The sequence below is a fragment of the Panthera onca genome, assembly GCF_046562875.1.
Source record: "Panthera onca isolate mPanOnc1 chromosome E1 unlocalized genomic scaffold, mPanOnc1 haplotype 2 h2.Chr16_ul_10, whole genome shotgun sequence".
In the NCBI taxonomy this organism is placed as follows: Eukaryota; Metazoa; Chordata; class Mammalia; order Carnivora; family Felidae; genus Panthera; species Panthera onca.
In genome coordinates this window covers 9,095-31,871 of record NW_027675809.1, presented here as the reverse complement: position 1 = coordinate 31,871, position 22,777 = coordinate 9,095, and the positions used below count along the sequence as shown (strand labels likewise).

At 50.2% G+C, this 22,777-nt stretch overlaps 1 protein-coding gene across 7 annotated transcripts; it reads left to right on the top strand.

Annotated features, from left to right (window-relative positions):
* On the top strand, positions 1-22,745 carry LOC145712418 (pleckstrin homology domain-containing family M member 1-like). 7 transcript variants are annotated; one of them, XM_081794721.1, is made up of 8 exons: positions 1-1,295; positions 7,024-7,112; positions 10,580-10,827; positions 12,562-13,188; positions 18,872-19,098; positions 20,028-20,186; positions 21,032-21,132; positions 22,402-22,745. In XM_081794721.1, exons 2-8 carry the CDS (start codon positions 7,065-7,067, stop codon positions 22,585-22,587), a joined length of 1,596 nt encoding a protein of 531 aa, XP_081650847.1. In that variant the 5' UTR covers positions 1-1,295; positions 7,024-7,064; the 3' UTR covers positions 22,588-22,745. The 7 variants fall into 7 exon arrangements, 5 of the variants coding, with proteins under 5 accessions (XP_081650847.1, XP_081650846.1, XP_081650849.1 ...); XR_014137127.1 differs by lacking the exon at positions 1-1,295 and adding an exon at positions 3,754-3,868 and having other exon boundaries at positions 21,054-21,206; positions 22,402-22,491; XR_014137126.1 differs by lacking the exon at positions 1-1,295 and adding an exon at positions 3,754-3,868 and having other exon boundaries at positions 21,032-21,206; positions 22,402-22,491.
* Positions 22,746-22,777: the final 32 nt, after the last annotated feature.

Below are 22,777 nucleotides of genomic sequence, written 5' to 3'. Positions count from 1 at the left end.
TCCCAAGCAGGCTCTGCACGGTCAGCGCAGAGCCCAATGCAGGGCTGGAACTCACAACTGTGAGATTGTGACCTGAGCCGAAGTCAGACACTTAACCGACCGAGCCACCCAGGCATCCCTCCGTGTCCTTATTTCTAACTTTCTGTTCAACTGTTAACCATACTAAATGTACTCAGATTCATCTAGTCTAAAATCGAGGAGAGGTGGTTCTCGCTCCTAGAGACAGAATTATTGAAGAGGCAGCCCGCACACACTCAGGTGCCACATCTCCAACAGCTGGTTTTATAAATGGAAACAGGCACTGGGACCCCTTCTTCTCCCCTTCCCAGAAAGGCTGATGGAGAGCCTGGCCCAGATCAGTGGAGCTTTCTTCCAAGAACTGTCCCGTTCCCAGACCAGCCCTGTAGACACCCCCAAAGTCCCCCTGGACCTGCAGGTAGCAGTACCTCTCCACCCCAGTACTCACCCCACACTCAGGCCCTAAGATCCCATTTGACCTGAGCCTGCAGGTATGAAGTGTCCAAAGCACAAGACATCTGTCCCCACCCCCACCAACACACACTCTTGACCTTTTGTTCTGAGTCCATGTGAAAGAGAAATGTCAACTCTACCAAGTAAAGGAAACAAACAACTTGCTGGCTAGATGAGAATAACCAGAACCTTAAGCTTCATGCCTGGGGGCTGACGGGTACCTAAAGGTGCTCCCTTGGTGATAGGGGTGATCAAAACCTGTATGCTTTTCCTGAGAACCACCAGGCGGGAAGCACCACCTGCACTGATGCCCTCAGGGAGGCAAAACTAGGGTAGACGTTATTGTTCCGATTTTACAAGTGGGAACCTTCCGGGCAGGAGGCCAACAGACAGCCTCAACGGTAGATAGTGCTGTGCCCAGGCAAGGTCATGAACCCAGAAGGCGGCCGGGATCTAGTGAGACGCAGACACTGCTGGGGGCGGGCAGTAGGACACGTTCCGCCCGACACTGGTGGGCTAGCCTGGTGGCCTCGCCTCTTCGTGCGCATCTCGGGTCGCAGAGTCCCCAGCCTCCCAGATCACTCACCTGCTCTGGGGCTGGTAACTTGGGCTTTCCTGAGCGCTGGCCCCGCCCCGAGGCTCCGCCGGCCCTGCGATTGGCTCCGCGGTCCGGGGGCGGGGCCGGACGCCGAACCAACGTGATGGCGTCAGGCGCCGCGAGCGCCCTTTCCTGTTGTCCCTGGCCGGGAGGCCGCAGCGCCTGGTCGGAGGCTTAGGGGCTGCAGTGGCCAGGAGTGCCCCGCGCCCCCTCCCCGCTCCCTCTGGTGAGTTAGGGGTCAGAGGGCGAGGAGGGTGAGAAGGGGACGGCGGGGCCGAGACGAGAACGGGCGATGGGTCACCAGCCCTGTCCGTGATCGCAAACCCTTGGTTGCTTTGAAACTGTCCTGCTTCAGAGCCTTTTCCCTTCCCGGCCTGAGCCCCGCACCCTACCCCACTCGGACCCGAGCCTTCAGCCCAAACAGCCAGTGCTGACCGACCCGTCCCCTTCCTCTTCTCCACCCGTGACCCGAGCCCAGCCCTTACCCTCACCCCTTCACCACTGGTCTTGCGTAAGTGCAGCCACACTCGACCCCACGGTAGCCCACTTCCAACCCCTAGGACAGCCACTTCCCTCCGCCTCCCTCTAACGCATCTCCTTCTCACCCCTCAACCCCTTTGGCAATCCCAGTGCTCCACGCAAACCTCCTCGAGCCCCCCCTCCCCCTCCCCGTCTTTCTGGCTTACCCCCTTTCAGGCTCAGCTTTCTTATCCCAGCCCCCCTGCTCAGCCCCCCAAGGTCTGCTCAGCCAAAACACCCACCTCCCCCCACTCATTTAATACCTACCACTACAGTAGATGCCCTATTGCGCTTACCGCCCTCTTCTTGATAACTCTGATCTCAGCCCTATCTCAAGTCTTGTATGTATCTTCTTGTCCTCACCCACTCAACCCCTAACTTCCAAGCCCACCGCATACTTTCTTTCCATCCCCAGCCAGCCTGAGGACACTTCATTCCTGAGTCTTTGCTAAACCACCCCCCAACTCTTGCTGCCCTAGTTCCCACCACCCCTACCCAATCTTGTTAGATTGACGTCTTCCTATCCCCATTTCAACTCTTCATCCCAGCTCTGTGCCCACTCTTCCCTTGATGTGGTCCCCATTTGATCTGAGAACCTAGTGCAGTCCCCTGCCAACCCCACCTGCTTTCTCAGAGCCAGGCACTTGCCGAACACCTCAATTGAGGCAGGGCCTCAGATGGTAAGTAAGTGTGGAGGAGTAGAGATCCTTCTCCCGTGGGTCAAGTGCTTTTCCTGGATGTCAGGCCCCCTGTACCTGTCCTTAAGGATTGTATTCCTGGCATCCATATTATATTACTCGCGTTGGCTGCTGGAATGATAGGTATCATCCAAATACCTGGAAGGTGAGGGAGCTACTCATTCAGCTGGGGCAGTGGAAGCTTATCACTTCCTTTTGGGTGACGATCTGGAGAAACTCAAGCGGTTCCACTGTGTGGGGTTGGCTGTGGTCACAGAATCATGTCCATGTGCATTGCCCTGCCGCTCAGAAAGGACCCTCACCCAGTGCTCCTCCTGGCCAGAACTGGTTGTAGATTAGTCCCGCTACCGAATGTGCCAGAGGTGACGTTACATGTTGTGAAGAGTAGAGATGAGTGGATCCTGGGGACGCCGAGGCCTCCGTGGAGGCTGTTGAATTGCTTCCTCTTTTTGCAGGTGCTGGGTCATTGAGTTTTGACCATTTTGATTACTCATGAACACAGAGAGTCAAGTTATCTCAGAGTAGCTAGACATTCTTGAGGCACCCAGGCTCCATGGTTAACATTTATAATCTCCTGGGATTTGGGGGTGCACATCCCCTCTAAGTTCTGGTGACCAAACTCCAAAGGATTGGCCATTTGACAGCCATTGTAAAGGACCCCAAAGAAGACCCCTTGTCTTTGCTTGCATTTATAGTCTCACGCCTTTGAGAATCGGATGTCCTTTTACCTTCAATATCCCCTTCCGTTAAGGTGTGATCTCTGAAGGGTTTCAGCCTGTTGGCAGCTTGGTGTAATGGAAGGAGTTCCGCAGTGACCCCACCACTGAGAAGTTGTATACCTCAACTTCTTACAGTCTGAAACGGTCTGAGCCTTTTTATTTTACTCATCTGTTCATTCAGCAAGTATTTTGTGAGCACCACTGTGTGCCGTGCACTGTTTGAAGCATTAGAAAGACAATGGTGAATGAGTCAGGCAAAGGTCCTGCTTTCATTCACTCAGAGTTTGGTCCTTGCCAGAATCTTAAGGGATCTGGGACAAGAATATGGGAGAGATGGGTGTTGTTGGATGGAAGGAGGGAGGGAGGAAAGAAAGATACCCAGTGTTCCTAGACCTCACATTTCTGGCCTCACCCACTAGCCTTTGGACTGGGAATCACGAGCTAGAAGTTGCTTGCCCTCCAGCTGATATTCAGTTGCTTTGTCGCCCTACCCACCCCCCCCCCCCACACCCATCCCACCCCCCACAGGGCTCTTGTCTAGAAATCCAACTTTCTTCAGGTAGAAGGAGGTGCTGTTTACTCAGCACTCACATGTCTGAAGTATCAGCTGTCTTTCTGAATCAGAAGATAACTTTGTCATTTGTTTCCAGCTGAAAACCCTGACTCATCACCTGGTACAGCAGCTGGAGGGCTTAAACACCGGCCTGTTGTCGTGCATAGCCAGGTGCAGGATCGGAGTCAGGCCGTAGAGACGAGGCTGTCGCGGATGGCGGGGAAGTCTCTAAGAAGAAGAGGTTGCTGTTTACTGATGAACGGAGTGTTTCGAAAGTGGTGAAGCCAGGTTATCCATTTCTTCTTTTAATGTAAGTCTCATCTGAGTCCTTCTCCTCTTTTCGTTCTTCCTTAGTCTCTGGAGGAAGTGAAATTGGATGTTTATAGAAGGCCAGGCAGTATCACGAAGAGAATCAACCCCAACGATTCCTTCCTGTGTGTTGGAACATTTGAGGAGGGACAGCTCGGAAACCTGGCTGCCATGGAAAGGACCTGTGGTCAGCTAGTTGGGGCCACAGATCTGATGGGCAAGATTGTTTCTTGTCAGTGTTAGGCCTTCTTTGATAAGGTGGAGCTTCTGAAGAGTCTGTGAATAATAAGTTTGCCTGAAACTCTTTGAACCAAGGACCTGGGACAGTATGAACTGACGAAAGGCACAGAGCTTGGAGTGAGAAAATTCTGTCCCTCACCTGAGGCATGTTTCTACTGAGCCTCAGTTTTCTCTTCTGTGAATGAGGGATACTCATCCTTCTCTCACAGGATTGTTTTAAGAATTAAATGAGGATAGAGAATGAGATCCTGTGCCAGAGTGAACCAATACAGAGGGGCAGAGGTAGACGAAGGGTGACTTAAGAGTTTCCTAAAGGCACACGGCACTCACCTTTTCTGCTCCACTGTATCAGGGATGTTTGAACTCTCTACTTGCTCTCTTTCTTCTGGGTCTCCTGAAGACCCACCCCTCTTTCGTTTGCTTCTTGGTGTCAGTGAAGACAGCTCTGAAGATAGAAAGTGAAACCAGTCCCATAGCATGGTAGATGGGGGTCTGGCTCACCCAAGGAGCCTGCTGGAGTGCTGACCTAGCAGTCAGGAGACCCAGAGCCCAGAGATCTCACATCGTAGATGGTCGTGGTCCTGCCTCTGAGCCATTTCCTGCCTTCCTGAGGCGTTCTAGAACCGACAGGCCTATGTAGGGAGCTTTGGCTTCCTGCAAGGAAAGATGTGCCCGGAACTTTGGCCTGACCCCCACGTCTCAGTTCTGTTTTGTGAATTGTCAAGTGGCAATTCTTCTAGGTTTCTCTGCACTGTTGTCCTTTTGTGACGTTCCTGACACTGTTTTAGGTCACAGTTGTCTCTTGTCTGGCCCTGCTCTGACCTCAGTGTCAGTTTACTTTGTTTTTTCAGCAGACCCTGACTTGGCCAGAGCACCCACTTAATGATAAGCCTCCCTCCCTCCAGTGAATATTATATTCAGTGAATTAGTTGATGAGGCCTCAATGGTCTTCCTCTTCAGATTGCTGAGGCCCAAGCCTTGAGGCCGGCTGAGGGAAGGGCAGTTTTAGGGCTTGAGGCTCTGTCTAGAAGGGCAGGCCCCCGGAATTGCCAGAGGGGATTGGATGCCAGGGTCTCAAAGCCAGCGAGCCTGAACGTGGCCTGCAGGGCTGCGTAGGGTAGCCTTGAAGAAACCCAGCCTCTAGGATCAGGCACGGTTTCAGGACCGACTCTATAGTATGTCCCCTTCTCCCGGTGCCCTGGTGGCCAGAGCATGGAGCTGGTCTCCAGCGAAGGGTCCTGAGGATTCCCAGTGGGTAGGAGCTGGGAAAGTGGTGGAGGGAGAGACAGTCTGATGGGCTGTGGCCAGGGGCTAGTGTTCCTCCTGTCAGTCTGTTGTGCGCTGACCAGAGCTGGTTTCGTGGGGGCCGTCCTCCACACACCTATCTGCCTTTGCATGTCCTTACTTAGGAAGGTCGGCGCTGGGTCCTGTTCACCCTCTGCCGGATCCAGAGGCCAGGGCTTGAATCAGAGCGTCTTTCATCATTTAGGGCCACCCTGCCGTTCTCCATGCCTCACTGTTCGCCTGTAAACCTTTCCTGCCAGACTCAACCCTGATGCTCCCTTGCATCCCGCCACCTGGGCCCCCAGCTGGAGAGCCCTCCTCCCAAGACTTCCCTGCCCCCTCCCCAGCCACCCCTTAGCCCTAGCTCACACCCGCCTCTTCCAGAAGGGTGGATGTCATCCTGGCCGAAGGTGGTAGAGCCCGCCACTGATCAGCCCTGGGATCTTGGGAAGTTCCCTGACCTGGGTCAGCTTTGATTTATCTGGATAATAAAAGAGCTCGCCTAGGGTGGTTACAAGGAATGAATGAAGCAATGTGTGTAAACAGTACAAAATCCATTCATCATGCCTCCATTTGATAACTTCTTTGGGCCATAGGTTTTTGAGAACAGAGACAGCGATGACCTATTTTTTGGTGTCCCTCCATGCTCGGCAGCGTGGTCACTAGAGATCTGTTTAGATGGGAATGTGCCTGCCCAATCCTGGTCCATCCAAGTGGCTGGGGCGGTCCAGGCGAGCCAACAGCCACCCCCCGAGGCTCAGGTTGAGGCCCCCCCCCCCACCTAAGCCACCCCCGGGGGGGTGGGGGGGAAGCCAGTGCCCTGAGGGATTTACCTGTGTACTGACTTCAGGTAGTTGAGCGGACTCATTCAGACAGTGGCCTTTGCCTATAAGGCTTGGCCACATCCAACCGGGGTAATAGATACCATTTATCCTTAGTACCGTCAGGCCCTGTGCTGGGCGTTTTCCACATTCATAACCTCCATTTGAGACGTCTGCCGTGGTGCCCCACCTAGCATGCCTAAGTGGTTAGTGGCAAATCGAGATTCGAACCCGTGTTGTTTCCCTTTAGGCGTGTCCCTGTGCTGCTCCAGCTGGACCCTCGTGCCTGGAGGGGAAGCAGCTATGTAGCAAGAGGCCCTCCCTTTGGAAACTTCCTTCAGTTGTGCTTGTCCCTGCCGAGCTGGCAGACATCGGGCTGGCACAGGAGTCAGAGGCTCCAAATGTGAATTGTGAGCCCCTGCTTCCTGGTCCACGTGGGCTCTTGGCACCTCCAGCGGCAGCATCCCCCTCGCACCCTTAGTTCTGTATCCAAATCAGCCCCTCATTCCCTGCTTTTTTGTGCCAGCGTTTGGTGTGGCATACAGAGGCCTCTCCATGCCCTGATTAGGGTGGACCCACCCGTGGCACATAGGATTCCCCACCTCCTGAGATCCGAGCCCTCAGATTTCTTCTCTTCCCTTGTTTCCTTCCTTAAAATCCACTCTTGGCTTTTACTTTTGAATTCAGAGGCCTTTGCATTGCAGTTTGAGGAAGATGGGCTGACCCTCTGCCTGCTGGGGGGAGGGGGAGAATTGGCTGGGGGTGGTGAGCTGGAACCTGCTCATCTGGCCGCCGCCGTCTGTCTCTGCAGGTGTCATGTGATTCTCCGAGGGAGCTGCAGTGTGAGCGGAAATGCTCTCGGTGGTGGAGAATGGACTGGACCCCCGGGCTGCCATCCCGGTAGGCAGTCGGAGAGGCTCAAGGGTGGGGAAGGGGGCACGGGACAGCCATGTCATTGGTTTTCCTCACTTTGAAATGAATGAGTACTGTTTGGAAAGCGAGGCTTCGGGCTGAGAAAGAGTTATAGCAGAAGCAGGCTCTGAGGAGATCCTGCCCTTTCTAGAACATCTTATTGGTGATAGAATGGGAATTGATAAAAAACAACGGATTTTAATAGGGGCTGCCTGAAGACCAAGGATTTCTCAAAGGAAGTCATACATATGGGGCGCCTGGGTGGCTTACACGGTTAAGCGTCATGATCGTAAGCAGCTCATGGTCTTGCAGTTTGTGAGGTCAAGCCCTGCATTGGGCTCTCTGCTGTCAGAGCAGAGCCTGCTTTGGATCCTCGGTCCGCTCTGTCTCTGCCCCCTCCCCCACAGGCACATACATGTATGCACATTCTCTCTCTCTCTCTCTCTCAAAAATAAGTAAACATTAAAAGAAGGGGCAGCTGGGTGGCTCAGTCGGTTGAGCATCCGACTTCGGCTCAGGTCATGATCTCACGGCTCATGGGCTGGAGCCCCGCATCGGGCTCTGTGCTGCCAGCTCAGTGCCTGGAGGCTGCTTCATATTCTGGGTCTCCCTCTCTCTCTCTGCCCTCTCCCTCCCATGCTGTCTCTCTCTGTCTCTCAAAAATAAATAAACATTAAAAAAAAAAGAAAAAAAAAAGAAGGCATTAGGGTGGCCTGGGTGCCTCAGACGGTTGAGCGTCCATTTGGCTCAGATCATGATCTCACGATTTGGGAGTTTGCTGCTGTCACTCCCTAGCCCACTTTGAATCCTCTGTCCTCCTCTCTCTCTCTCTCTCTCTCTCTCTCTCTCTCTCTCTCCCTCTCCAGTCAAATAAGCAAACAATAAAAGAAGTATATGACCCATAAGTCATATGAAAAGATGTCTAACATCAAAAGACTGCATACTGTATGACTTCATTTACACAAAATGTCCAGAATTGGCAAATCCATAAAGACAGAAAGTAGATTAGTAGTTGCTAGGGGTTGAGGGAGAGGGGACTAGAGAGGAGTGACTGCTCATGGGCACAGTGTTCCTTTTTGAGACAATGAAAATGTCCTAAAATTAGGTAGTGGCTGTAGTTTCACTATTCTGTGAACATACCAAAAATCACTGAACTGTATAGTTTAAATGAGTGAATTTTAGGCAATGTAAATTGTGTCTCATTAAAGCTGTTATAAAGAAAAAAAAAAAAAAAAACGGGCTCCTGGGTGGCTCAGTTGATGGAGCGTCCGACTTCGGCTCAGGTCATGATCTCACGGTCCGTGAGTTCGAGCCCCGCGTCGGGCTCTGTGCTGACCGCTCAGAGCCTGGAGCCTGTTTCAGATTCTGTGTCTCCCTCTCTCTCTGACCCTCCCCCGTTCATGCTCTGTCTCTCTCTGTCTCAAAAATACATAAACATTAAAAAAAAAAATTTTTTTTTTAAAGAAAAAAAGAACATTCGACTTTTCAAAGAACATTAACATGAACTGTTTGGGCTAAGATAAAAATAAAACAGTAAAATATTTATCCATAATCCTATCAGCTAACAGTTCAAACCAGGTTTTCTGTATTCCCTCCCAATCCTTTTCCAAAACACATAGGTAATTTTGACATGCTTATACTATGACAGAACTGTCTTTATCTTTCCAAAGGATTTTACATATATGTATTTTATAATTGATTTATGTAACAGACCTTAACGGAATACTTACATGTGTCAGGAACCAAGCCAAGTGTTGAGGATGCAAGAATGAAAAAAAAAAGCAAGTCCTGCCCTCAGAGTAATCCCCCCGCCCCCCAACTCCTGTGCTGTAGGTCAGGAAGTATTCGTTCCGTTTAACAGATGAGGAAATTAAGCTCAGTGAGGTTAAGTGAAATGTCTGTAGTGACCCAGCTGTTGACCAACAGAGCTGAGACTAACATCTGCCTCTGACTGCCAGGTCAAGGATCTTTCCTTTTTTCTTTCTTTCTTTTTAAAGTTTATTTATTTATTTTAGGGGCGCCTGGGTGGCTCAGTCAGTTAAGCGTCCTATTTCAGCTCAGGTCATGATCTCACGGCTCGTGGGTTTGAGCCCTGCATCAGGCTCTGTGCTGACAGCTCAGAGCCTGGAGCCTGCTTCGGATTCTCTGTCTTCCTCTCTCTCTGCCCCTCCCCCCTCCTCATACTTTGTCTGTCTGTCTGTCTCTCTCTCTCTCTCTCTCTCTCAAAAATAAACATTAAAAAGATATTTTTAAATAAATAACGTTTATTTTATTTATTTTGAAAGGGAGAGTGAGCATGAGCAGAGGAGGGGCAGAGAGAGGGAGAGAGAGAGAGAGAGAGAGAGAGAGAGAGAGAGAGAGAATCTCAAGCAGGCTCCACACTGTCAGCACAGAGCCAGATACGGAGCTCAAACTCAAAAACCGTGAGATCATGACCTGAGCTGAAATCAAGAGTCAGATGCTTAACTGACTGAGCCGCCCAGGTGCCCCTAGGATCTTTTTTTTTTTTTGGATTTTTTTTTTTCAACGTTTTTTATTTATTTTTGGGACAGAGAGAGACAGAGCATGAACGGGGGAGGGGCAGAGAGAGAGACACAGAATCGGAAACAGGCTCCAGGCTCCGAGGCATCAGCCCAGAGCCCGACGCGGGGCTCGAACTCACAGACCACGAGATCGTGACCTGGCTGAAGTCGGATGCTTAACCGACTGCGCCACCCAGGCGCCCCCCTACGATCTTTCTTAATGTGGACCATGCTCCTGTTTTCTTGGTGTTTTTATGGTTCTAAAGTGGCACTTGTTGCCTCTTCATGGAATCGTAGACCCCTAAACAAGGTGGAAAGCTTCACCCCTGCCCTAGATGGATCACCCAGGCTCCCACACCTGTAACTATGATGGAGCCGGTATTTAAACACAAGATTTCTATGGCTATCAAATCACTGAAGTTCGGTTTAAAAAGCAAAACAAAAGAAAAATATACAAATATCTTTGCAAAAAAATAACTATCTCTGGGTGGTATAAGTACGTAATTTTCCTTTTCTCCTCTATGCTTTGTCTCTGTTTTCTTTTTTTAAAATTTTTTCCAACGTTTATTTATTTTTGAGAGAAAGAGAGAGCGTGCGTGCGTGTGCAAGTGGGGGAGGGGCAGAGAGAGAGGGAGGCACAGAATCCAAAGCAGGCTCCAGGCTCTGAGCTGGCAGCACAGAGCCCGACGTGGGGCTCGAACCCATGAACCGTGAGATCACGACCTGAGCCGAAGTCGGACGCTCAACCGACTGAGCCACCCAGGCGCCCATCTTTGTTTTCTATGATTAGCTTGTGCTAGTTTTGCTGTATACACACCCACAGGTAGACGTGAGCACGTGTGTGGGTGTGCGTGTATTTGGTGATAAGCACTTACCTTCCAGGGGTCACCGCAGGATCTTCTAAAGGCCTGTGTTATGTCTGACACCGACTAGGTCATCAAGAAGAAGCTAGTGGGATCTGTGAAGGCGTTGCAGAAGCAGTACGTGTCCTCGGACACAGTGGTCACTAGCGAAGACGGAGATGCCAACACCATGTGCAGTGCCCTGGAGGCCGTATTTATCCACGGCCTGCATGCCAAGCACATCCGAGCCGAGGCCGGAGGGAAAAGGAAGAAGAGCGCCCACCAGAAGCCTCTGCCTCAGCCTGTCTTCTGGCCCCTCCTGAAAGCTGTCACCCACAAGTGAGATCAGCAGGGGAGGCTTTGCTTTGGGGAGGAGCTTCAGTGTGGGTGACCCTGGGCTCTCCCTCTACAGCTATATGGGAAAGCAGCAGAGATGCTCTGTGTTCTAGAATGGAGATGGGTGAGATAGGGGTTATTGTTAGACCAAGCCTCAAGAGCCCCTCAGCGCACAGGCAATGGCCTGGGGCTGCTCAGGCCCCTGGCTGGTCGCCTTTAGCAGGAGCCGCCTTTTTGCCACACCGTGGCAAAGTTGGGTAGTTGGAACAGAGAATGTGTGGCCTGCAAAGCCTAAAATCTTTACTAAGTGGCCCTTAACAGAAGAGGTTTGCTGACCCTGCCTTGGAATGTTTGAACATCTCTATGCTAAGTATTATATCCTAACAGGCTATGGCATTTTTTAAAGACGTGGAATCCAGATCATCTGAATATCCACCCTGGGACGTTTGCCTCTGCGTCCCTGGCCCTAACTGCCTGGGCTTTGGAGCAAGCAGCTGCTGGCACGTTGCCTCTAAGGGCTATTAAATGCCACCTTCAGCCTGAAGGTGCCTTGTCAGTCTGTATCTTCCTTTTCATGCTGACTGCCACCGCCCTATCTCAGGTTCTTACCTCACTCCTAGGTGGCAGTGGCTTTCTGATTGTCCCCCTTATCTCATTGTGTCTGTCCTTAGGTCAGGCAGCTGGTCAACATTTATTGAGCTTAAGCTAACCCGAGCTCATTCCCTGAGCCCTGTGGAGCACGCACTCCTATGGGCGAGACGTGCTCAGGGCACTGTGATGGTCAGAGGAAGGGCATTTACATCAGACCAAGGGTTCGGGAACTGAGTTGGGTACATGATCTTATCCCGAGCAGCCCACCCAGAAGTCTGCGCGACTGCGGTCAAGTCATTTCCCGGTGTAAAAACTCTCAGGCTCCCCAGTGCTAGCCTGGAGTCCCATTCACTTCGTTGGGGCCCCGGAATCTGTATCCTGACCAGGTTCCCAGGTGATTCTGACGCACAGCCAGGTGTGGGGACCCTTGCCCCACCTTGCCTCACCGGTTGGATGCTCAAGACCCTGCATCACCTGACTTTGCAACCCAATCAGCCACTCCTCCTCCTCCCCGTGCTGTAACGGGAGTGCTCACCACTCCTGTTACACAGCTGCTGCTTCCCTACCCTTGGTGCCTTTTCTCTGTCAGTCCTTGGTGCCTGAGGTTCCCCTTCCATCTTTGCGGCTTGAAATCGCTCAAGGCCCAGCTCAATGCCTTGCCTGTGCCTAATCCCTATGCCTAATCCCGCAATGCCTTGCCTAAGGCATTGTCCTTACTGCAACCTGGAAGTGATTGCCTTCCCCCCACCCCAGCTCTACTGACAACAGGGTTCACTTCCGTGTGCCCTTGAAAGGTAGTAACCTGGACTGAGGGCAGGACCATGTCTGTATCCTGTATCTTCACAGCTCCAAAGACCTGGCACTTAGGGGCTCATCACATGTATGCCGGATGAGCAGGTGATGTCAAGGGCGCCTGGGGAGTTGAAACTAAAATGGCAATTATCCTGCATGACAGTAACCTTGAAAAAGTGGGGAGTTGTAGCTAAATATTTCTCAATTCCCTGTAGAACACTGCTATCTGAGATATTTTCCCAAGCCTGTATATACTTGCAGTCGTTATTACTGGCTCCTGCTCACCAGTGGATAAAATGATCCTCTGTGATCTGAACTCACTTCTTGAAACAAGCCTGTCCTCTCCACCCCCAGGCACATCGTCTCGGAATTGGAGCACCTGATCTTTGTCAGCACGGACGTGGGCCGCTGCCGGGCCTGGCTGAGGCTGGCCCTCAATGACGGCCTGATGGAGTGCTACCTGAAGCTGCTCCTCCAGGAGCCCGCCCGCCTGTGCGAGTACTATCAGCCCACAGCCCTGCTTCGAGACGCCGAGGAGGGCGAGTTCCTCCTCAGCTTCCTGCAGGGACTGACGTCCTTATCCTTCGAGCTCTCCTACAAGTCCGCCATCTTAAACGAGTGGACACTCACCCCGCTGGCTCTCTCTGGGCTTTGCCCGCTCTCTGAGCTCGACCCCCTCACCACCTCTGGGACAGAACTACAGCGGAAAGAGTCTCTGGATTCAATTTCCCATTCCTCAGGCTCGGAGGACATCGAAGTCCAGCACTCAGGCCATAAGATCCGACGGAACCGGAAGCTCACGGCCTCCTCCCTCAGCCTGGACACCGCCGGTTCATCCCAGCTGTCTTGCAGCCTAAACTCTGATAGCTGCCTACTCCAAGAGAATGGCTCCAAGAGTCCAGACCGTTCCGAGGAGCCCATGTCCTACGACTCCGACCTGGGGACAGCAAATGCCGATGATTCAGACCCGTCTCTGCAAGAGTGAGTGTCCTTCCCCCACTCCTCTCCTCCCCCTGCCTTCCTTCCTTCTCCTCTTCCTCTTTCTCTCCCTCCCTATAGCATGTGATTGCCTGTCACTGAGCATTGACCTCTCTAAGGGCATAAAGGAAAAGGGGATCGTGGCTCTTCCTCAGGGACTGGAGTTGCCGGGACTTGTAACTGGAGGCAACATGGGGCAGCGAGGAGAATGGATTCAGGGAGGGCTCAGAGCTGAATCAGGCTCCAGCTCTGCCCCTGGCTGATCTTCGACCAGTTACCTAATTTCTCTGAGGCTTCGTGTAAAATATTATTGCCTCTAGGGCGGAAACCAACGGTTCGGAGTTAGATATACAACTTCCAAAAGACGCAGTGAAGCCCAGCGCGTCTGGGTGCTCCGCTGCGACCTCCCAGAAGGCCTCTGAAGGACACAGACCCTGAATGAGGCCTGGAGGAGGTGGTGCACAAAAGGGGCCAAGCGAGTGAGTGGAGGAAGAGCACAGGGAGCAATGAACTTGACTAGAGAAGGGACGCTGGGCAGAGCTGTCTCTTTAAAAGAACTTTTTTCTATTTGAGTATTGTTGACACACGGTGTTATATTAGTCTCAGGTGTACAAGGTAGTGAGTCACCATCTCTCTATGTTGTACCATGCTCACCCCAGCAGAGCCTTCTTCGTTCAGGCCCTTTTTAAACACTCATTTTTTAATAGATTTATTTTTATGGTAAGAAAAAAAAGTCTACCTACAGTGAAACGTCTTCTCCGCCTTTGTAACCATAATTATTAATTCCTTACATCTTTCTTTTTCTTTTCTTTAAAGTTTATTTATTTATTTTTGAGAGAGAGAATGAGCAGGGGAGGGGCAGTGAAAAAGGGGGACAGAGGATCTGAAGCAGATTCTGTGCTGACAGCAGAGAGCCCAACGTGGGGCTCGAACTCACGAACCGTGAGATCATGAGCTAGGCTGAAGTCAGACATTTAACTGACCGAGCCACCCAGGCACCCCCTTTACATGTCTTTTTCTGATGTTTCTAAATGCATCTAACAGATATGAATAGATCTGTTAATAACTGTTAATATCTGTTAATAGATCTGTAATAGACTTTTTAAACGTCTTTTATATTTCTTATCTCTGCCCCATCCCCACAAAGCTATTATAAATATACTGTTTGATACCTTGTCTTAGAAGAGATCAGAATTTTTGTTTTGGAGCTTCATATCAGTTTCTTAATTTTTTTTCCCCCCTATGGCATGTGTTTCCATTGTATGAATGTACCTTAGTTTATTTGACCAGCCCTGTATTTACTGGACACTGGAGTTCACTCTTTCTGTAAATAACCGTGTGTATGTGATCTTTGAATTCTATGCAACTATCTCTGTTCAGTAAAGTCCCAGAAACAGAATTGCTGAGGCAAAGGATAAATGAATCTACAATTTTCATAGATAATCGCCTGTTTACACTCTGTCAGGAATGTACCTGTGCCCCCTCGGCCTTGTAGGCAGAAGGTATTATCAAACTTTTGGATATTTGCTCATCTAATAGGTAGAACATGATAAACTTTTTTTTCAAGTTTATTTACTTGTTTTGAGAGAGAGAGAGAGAGAGAGACAGCAAGCGAGCATGAGTGGGGGAAGGGCAGAGAGAGAGGCGGGGGGAGAGAGAGAGAATCCCAAGCAGGCCCCTCGCTGTCAGTGCAGAGCGTGATGCAGAGCTTGATCCCAGGAACTGTGAGATCATGACCCAAGCCAAAATCAAGAGTCGGGCTGGTACGGAGTGAGCTTAGAAGACATCTGTGAGGAAACAAGGCCATTAGGGCAGCCATCTTGCCCAAGCAGCAGCCTGTGGGTGGAGGAACCTAGGCCTTTGCTCTCAGGAACATACACCTGCTTTCAGGGGAAAGATACGCATGCACACACCCACCACACACACACACATGCACACGGTGACAGAAATAGCCCCATTCTGTGTTTTCATGGCATTGATAGTTTTTTTTTTCCAATGTTTATTTATTTTTGAGAGAGAGAGAGAGAGAGACAGAGTGTGAGCGGCAGAGGGGGAGAGAGAGAGGGAGACACAGAACCCAAAGTAGGCTCCAGGCTCCAAGCTGTCAGCACAGAGCCCGATGCTGGGCCTGAACCCATGAACCACGAGATCATGACCTGAGCGGAAGTTGGATGCTTAACCGACTGAGCCAGCCCAGGTGCCCCATCCAGTTCTTCACCAAGCTTCCCACCACCTTAGATTTAATATCCATTGATGATTCTTGCCCAAACTAATCTATGATGGCTGCAGAGTGATGATTTTCCAACCTCATGACCACCTCCACGTTTATCACTCACCATCTTATTGTCAGGAAGAGCTCCAACCCCATCCCCGTTATGTATCTGTTTGTCTATTTATTACTATTAAGGACTCAGGGATTCCTATCTCTTTCACTAGATTATAATCTGTCCCTATCCTTATTTTTTTCAAAGACGCTCTAGGCCCAAGGTGGGGTGCTAACTCATGACCCTGAAACCAAGAGTCGCTCGCTCCACCAACTGAGCCGGCCAAGCTCCCCTGTCACTATCTTTATTTGTGTCGATGGCCAAACTGTCCCAGACTACCTTAGAAACCATTCTGTATTAATTCTGTAGCTACGATACCAAAAGCGTAAGCAACAAAAGAAAAGATAGAGAAAACAGTCTTCATCATCATTGAATTCTTTTGTTTCTAAGAATACCATCAAGAAAGTGAAAGGCAACCCACAGAATGCGAGAAAATATTTGCAAGCCATGTATCTGATAAAGAATTTTTTATTTTTTATTTTTTTTAATTTATTGTTTTTAATTTTATTTTTTATTTGTTAAGAGTTACATCCAAATTAGTTAGCATCTAGTGCAACAATGATTTCAGGAGTAGATTCCTTAGTGCCCCTTACCCATTTAGCCCATCCCCCCTCCCACACCCCCTCCAGTAACCCTCTGTTTGCTCTCTATATTTATGAGTCTCTTCTGTTTTGTCCCCCTCCCTGTTTTTATATTATTTTTGTTTCCCTTCCCTTATGTTCATCTGTTTTGTCTCTTAAAGTCCTCATATGAGTGAAGTCATATGATGTTTGTCTTTCTCTGACTAATTTCACTTAGCATAATACCCTCCAGTTCCATCCACATAGTTGCAAATGGCAAGATTTCATTCTTTTTGATTGCCGAGTAACACTTCATTGTATATATATACCACACCTTCTTTATCCATTCATCCATCGATGGGCATTTGGGCTCTTTTCATACTTCAGCTATTGTTGATAGTGCTGCTATAAACATGGGGGTGCATGTGTCCCTTCAAAACAGCACACCTGTATCCCGTGGATAAATGCCTAGTAGTGCAATTGCTGGGTCGTAGGGTAGTTCTATTTTTAGTTTTTTGAGGAACCTCCATCCTGTTTTCCAGAGTGGCTGCACCAGCTTGCATTCCCATCTGATAAAGAATTTTTACAACTCAATAAAGAAGGACAAATAACCCAACTAGAAAATGGGCAAAAGATCTGAATACTGAATTTCCCCAAAGATATGCAAATGGCCAAAGAGCACATGGAAAGATGCTCAGCGTCATTAGCCACCAGGAAAATGCAGATCCAAACCATCATGTGTACGACTTGGCACCCATTAGGAGAGCTTTGATCAGAAAGACAGTTAATAGCAAGTGTTAGTGGCGGGGGGGGGGGCGGTGCTGGTGGGCTCAGTTGGTATAGAGCATGGTGACTCTCAACATCAGGGTCATGGGCAGAACCTACTTAAAAAAAAAGAGTAAATTGAATTAAAAAAACAAACAAGCGTTGGGGCACCTGGGTGACTCAGTCAGTTGAGCCTCTTGATATCAGCTCAGGTCATGATCTCACAGTCTGTGGGCTCAAGCCCCGCATTGGGCTCTGCGTTGACAGTGAGGAGCCTGCTTGGGATTCTCCCTCTCTCCCTCTCTCTCTGCCCCTCCCTAGCTTTTGTGCACCCTCTCTCTCTCTCTCTCTCTCTCTCTCTCAAAATAACTAAATAAACTTTATAATTTTTTTTTTTTTTAAAGTAACCAGTGTTGGTAAGGATGTGGAAAAGCCGATGGCAATGTAAAATGGTACAGCCACTTTGAAGTCAGGCAGTTGCTCCAAAGTTGAAACTTGAAGTTACTCTATGGCTCAGCAGTTCCATTCCTTGGCGTATATGCCCGAAGGAATGAAAACATTTGTCCACACAAACACTTGTGCGTGAATGTTCACAGCACCGTCATTCATAATAGCCCCAAAGTAGCCCAAAAGTCTATAAAACGATCAATAGAGAGACAAAAGAAGGATTCATCACAAGGAATGAGATCCCAGTGGCTGCCACAACATGAATAAATCTTGAAAACATTGTTAAGCGAAAGAAGCCGGGCTCAAAGGCCACCTATGGTGTGACTATTTGTGTGCAGTGTCCAGGTTAGGTAAATCTAGAGAAATGGAAAGTAGGCTTGTGGTGGGCAGGGGTTGGAGGAGGGGTGGATTAGTGACAGCTAATGGGTATGGGGTTTCCTGTTGGGTTGATGAAAATGTTTTAAAATTGACCGCGATCATAGTCGCACGGCTCTGCAAACACACTATTGAGCTGCACGCTTTAAATTAAGTGATTGTGTGGTATGTGAATTATGTACTGTGAATTTTATCTCAATAAAGCTGTTACCAAGAAAGTGTTCCAGATTTGGCCAGTGGGTGCCCCTCTGAGCTGGCTCTCATGTCCATTTGACGTGCCCCAATCCATATTTTGAGCACTTTCTTACTTTCTAGCACAAGATAATTCAGACTTATTTTATACTCTTTCCTAACTCCAGCCTAGGAATCAACCTTTGTCCCAGAAGTCTTGCTTCCTATTTGGGGGGGAATGCAAAACCAAGATTTAGGCATTTATCATTTCGTTTAATCATCATGACAACCCTAGTAAGTGGGTACTGGCATATCTTCCTTTTACAAATGAGGCCCGGAGAGGTAAAGTATATTGCCCAAGGTCACACTGCAGCCCAACCTTTGAAAGCAGGCGATGTGAATCCAGAGTCCCCGCCCCTTGCACCTCCCCCTACACACACACACACACACACACACACACACACACACACACACATACAGAGTGTGAAAGTGAAGTTTATTTCTTCAACAAGGTCACTTTTACTTGAGTGACCCCAGTTTTGAGTGGAAACAAAGGTGTAGAGCTTATAAGACAGCCTCTCAGGAATTGCACATGGCAGGGTATACCCTTGGGAAAAGTCACATATCATGCGTCTGGGAGCGTGGGGTTGAGGGCAGACCAACACCCAGTGGCCTGGCCCTTCCTACGAGAGCACATGTTCAAACCCACACACACAAGTACCAGTAAAGTCCAGTGCTCATCAGTCTCCTTTGCCAGCCTCACTCCCCACCCCTGTACCCAAATGCTGCCCATAGCCAGGTGTCCTTTACAAGAGTGAGAATGGCTAAAACAGGAGAAAACCTATAGATGAAAGGAGATCAGCCTCGGTTTTTCACTGTTGACGCTGGGCAGTGGCTACATGGAGATTCATGATATTATTCTCTCTTATTTTGTAAATGTTTGAAAGTTTCTGTAGTAAAAGAAAGTATAAAATGGTGAGAGGAAAGAGAAATAGCCAGGCGGGGAGCCGTGAGTGAGCCGGGACATTTGGCTGCTGTCTCCAGATTCCTCAGGTGCTCAGAGGAGACCAGCAGCACGTCTGGGAGATCCTCGGGACCACAGGCCCTCAGCTGCACCTTCTCCCCTCCGAAGATGATGAGGATGCTACTCATGTCCTTGGTCAGCTGCCTCGTTGCCATAAATGAGGCCAAGCTCATCAGTCGCTGTGACTTGGCCAGAGTGCTGCACAAGGAGGATCTGGATAGGTTTGAGGGCTACTCCCTGAGTGACTGTGAGTGCCGCTTTCTCACACTCCCGCCCCCCCATTCCTCTTCTGCTCCTGGTCACCTCCTATGTGGCCATCTTTCCATCATTCATCTTTCGAAGCCAAGTTCAAAAAGCAGCCCTCCCCGAGAAGCCCCTCCCAACATTCTATATTCCTTCCACTGAATATTATTAACTGAGCACTTACTATGTACCGGGAACTATTTTAGGGGCTGGGGACAGAGACATCAACAAAGCCCCTTCCTTCACAGTGTTCGCATTCTAGGGGGAGAGGCGAGTCCCAAACAAACACACAAACATATGAAGCACTTCCTGGTGGTGATAAATGTTATGCAGCAGAATAAAGCCAGGGGAGTGAGAGGTAACCTTGTCCTTGAAGGGGAAGTCAAGGAATACCTCTCTGAGGAGGTGACATTGAGCAGCACCGAATGAGGCAAAGGACCGGGTCACCCAAATGTCTGGGGAAGAGCATTCCAGGCAGAGGGAGCAGGCAGTGCAAAGGCTTCGTCCTCCTCCCTGGTGGGGCTAGCTTCCTTTTGCCCAGATTTTGCACACACCTGTCTTGTGCCGTCCTTCTCGTTTTATCTTGTCTTGTGGTCCTTTAAGGGGTGTGTCTTCGTTCTTGCTGAAGGCACCAGCTGCCTTTGCCCCAGCTGAATGTCCCTCACTGGGCTTTGCACGGGTCATGGCACACAGTAGGCGATCATCAAGTGCAGGAGACGCGGATGGACAGCGGGATGATGAGCGGTTGTACTGAGGGGCAGGTGGATGGACCGAAGGGCGAGGAGAGAAGCTAATGGGTGTTTCCGGCCAGCTCGCCCCGTCTAGCCTCTTAGGCCTTGTTCCTTTCTTCTGCTTCCCCGTCTCCCTTTCTCCTCCGTGTCCTTTGTCCCTCAGTTCAGAGCCCTCTAAAAACCTTCTTCTCCCTGTTCTAAGGGCTGTGCCTGGCTTTTGTGGAGAGCAACTTCAACCTATCAAAGGTAAATGAAAATGCAGACGGCAGCTTCGACTATGGCGTCTTCCAGATCAACAGCCACTATTGGTGCAATGATCACAAGAGTCACTCGGAAAACATTTGCCACGAGGACTGCAAAGGTCTGGCCGGGGTCTCAGGGTGGGAGAGGGGAGAGGATGAGTGGGGTCTACTCACAGGACTTCTCGTCCCACTCCAAGCCTGGGAATGCACCCAGGAATGCCTTTGCTGAGCAGAGGATTTCACTAGTGGCTACGATGCCCCTCCGGTTAGGAGATTCTCCGGGGTGCAGGCTCCAGAAAGGCTCTGCACACCCAGTAACAGAGGACAGCAGCGGCCAACATTTAGCGAGAGTGTGTTGTATGCTGAGCACTTCACATGCCAGCTTCTCATGCGGCGGAAACTATTATGATCCCCGCTTTACAGACGAGCAAACTGAGGCTCATAGAACCAGTGCTGAATGCCAGACTGGTGGCCCTGAAGCCTCAGCTCTAACCATCAAGTCCTGACTTTGGTCAATGGCCTGATTGATTCGAGGCCAAGGGCAAACTCCCCACCTCAGAGCCACTCGTGGAGGCTCCACAGGTCCATGACTTTGCCCCTTACTCCCTCTTTCGTACTCTGATCAACATCCCTGCACTCTTCACCTGAAGAGCCTCTCTCATTAGGCAAGGTTTACCTCGGCCTCTGTGCTGCCTGTTTTGACATTTCCTTTCCCTAGAAACCCTCAAACGTGGCGCGAACCAGCATGTACCCTAGCTAGGATGTGTGGTAGTAAACATACATTTACTCCTGCCCCTCCTGCCCCCACCCCTAGCCACCCTTGACCTCTAGCAGCCATCGTAGGGATATCTCCATGGGCCTCTGGGAGGGAGCCCTTGCCTAATCTGGAAGGACTCAGCCCCTGGGGGGCGGGGAGAGCCGGTGTCTGCCTCAGTCTCTGGGACTGTCCTCTGTGTTCTCACAGGTATTCTCTGTCTCCCCTTCAGAACTGCTGAGCCCCGATCTTCTCTCAACCATCAACTGTGTGAAAAAGATTGTGTCTGGAGCAGGGGGAATGAAGAACTGGTGAGGAGGTCACTGTGGGACTAAGTCAGCAGGCAGAGCCCCAAGAAGGATGTAGTGACAGGAGGGGACAGGAGGCAAGGACTCCACCCCTTCTAACCATCTAGAAAAATGGGGGAGAGCGGCGCGGCTTGGAACTGGGACTTACAAGACTTGGGATCTGGGTCTTTGTCTGATGTTGTATTAAAACTGTTTTGGGCACAGTAGCAAAGGAACTTGAGTTAGCTGAGGGAGATGGCTTCGGAGGGGACAAGGTGTCTCACCGAGCTTACCCAAGGGGTCTCTTCTCTGGAAGAGAACGGAGGCGGAGCTGGGAACTGTCAGTGTGGCTTTCCTGACAAGTTTCTGCCTCCTCGTGCATTTCCTTCACTACTTTCTTTGTAGAGCAGTATATTCTGCTCCCCATTCCAGAGGACAGACTGTGGCTGCCCCCAAGTTAACGGGCTAATGTTCTGAGCAGTCACGGAGACTGGCTAGTCTCAGCCCCAGAGTCCAAGGGGCTGGGATAGAGAATCTGATTGGCTCAGCTTGGACCCATCATCCCCGAGCGGTTCAATGAGCTGTAGGTGTGGGACCAGTTAAGCAGCACCATCATGCTGGCCACGGGTGGGGGGTGGGGCTGGCCCTCTCCATAATTCGCAGCAACATTTTCTATAAAAGGTGCGTAGCTCCTCAGCTGAGCAAATACCCCCAAAGCTGTCAGCTTCCCAGTGGTAGACAGTGCAATGGTTGCTTCACTTTTCTGAGCTTCAAATTGGAGATAGATAGATAGATAGATACATAGATAGATAGACAGATAAGTTGCCTCTACAGGTGTCTGTGAGGAAGGAGGGGGTTAAGTGCCTTGTCTACTCTAAGAACACCATGCGGGAGAGACGCTGACGGCTACTAGGGATGACCCTCTCTGGAGGGAGAGTCGATAGTTGCCCCTGAGATTGACGGATTGGTTATTTATTTATTTATGTATGTATTTATCTTTCTGTTTGTTTAGTGCCTCTCAGCCTTGTAAAATGGTGCACTCCCCCTTCGGGGCCAGAGGAGGATTTGAAAACGTGGGGGCATGCTGGACGGGGGGAGGAGCCAAACACCACAGATAAGAGAAATTTAAAGGAAGGCTCAGAGGGGCCACGGGGGGACAGACCAGAGAGCGAGCGGTGAAGGGGGTTCCGTGCATTGCCGTGCTGTGCCGTGCGTTCACTAAGTGCTGGGTCATGGATGTGGAGAAGGAGCTACTAAGTAGGAAGCAAGAACCCAGCCTTCTTCTCTCCACAGGGTGGCATGGAGGTTGCACTGTGCGGGCCGGCCACTCTCCTACTGGATGACGGGGTGTCACAAGGAATGAGACAGGCGTGGAGTCATTCCAGCGTTCCTCTTCTCGCCTGGGGATTCTTCATGTCTTCTTCCTCTTGCCTCCACTTCACGTTATTTGCTTTCCTTCCCATGTTCAAAAAGGACTGACCGGAGCCCCAGGAATAAATGGTTTTCTAGGGCTTTCTCCTTGCACCCATCCAGGCCCAGGCCCCTGGTTCCTGACTGTCATTCGCGAACCAAGAGAGGACCACAGTGAAGAAGTTGTTATATTTGGGGAATTATTAAAGCATTCCTTGTGCAAAGAATGTGTTGGTTTCTTCATTTTTCATTCCAGATA

What these genes read in the sequence shown, in the direction of transcription:
- LOC145712418 (XM_081794721.1), top strand. Translation starts at nt 7,065, where the DNA reads ATGCTCTCGGTGGTGGAGAATGGACTGGACCCCCGGGCTGCCATCCCG. An exon ending in TCAGACCCGTCTCTGCAAGA is followed by an intron (nt 13,189 to 18,871) that starts GTGAGTGTCCTT and finishes TGCTGTCTCCAG; the next exon opens with ATTCCTCAGGTGCTCAGAGG. An exon ending in TTGCCACGAGGACTGCAAAG is followed by an intron (nt 20,187 to 21,031) that starts GTCTGGCCGGGG and finishes GTGTTCTCACAG; the next exon opens with GTATTCTCTGTCTCCCCTTC.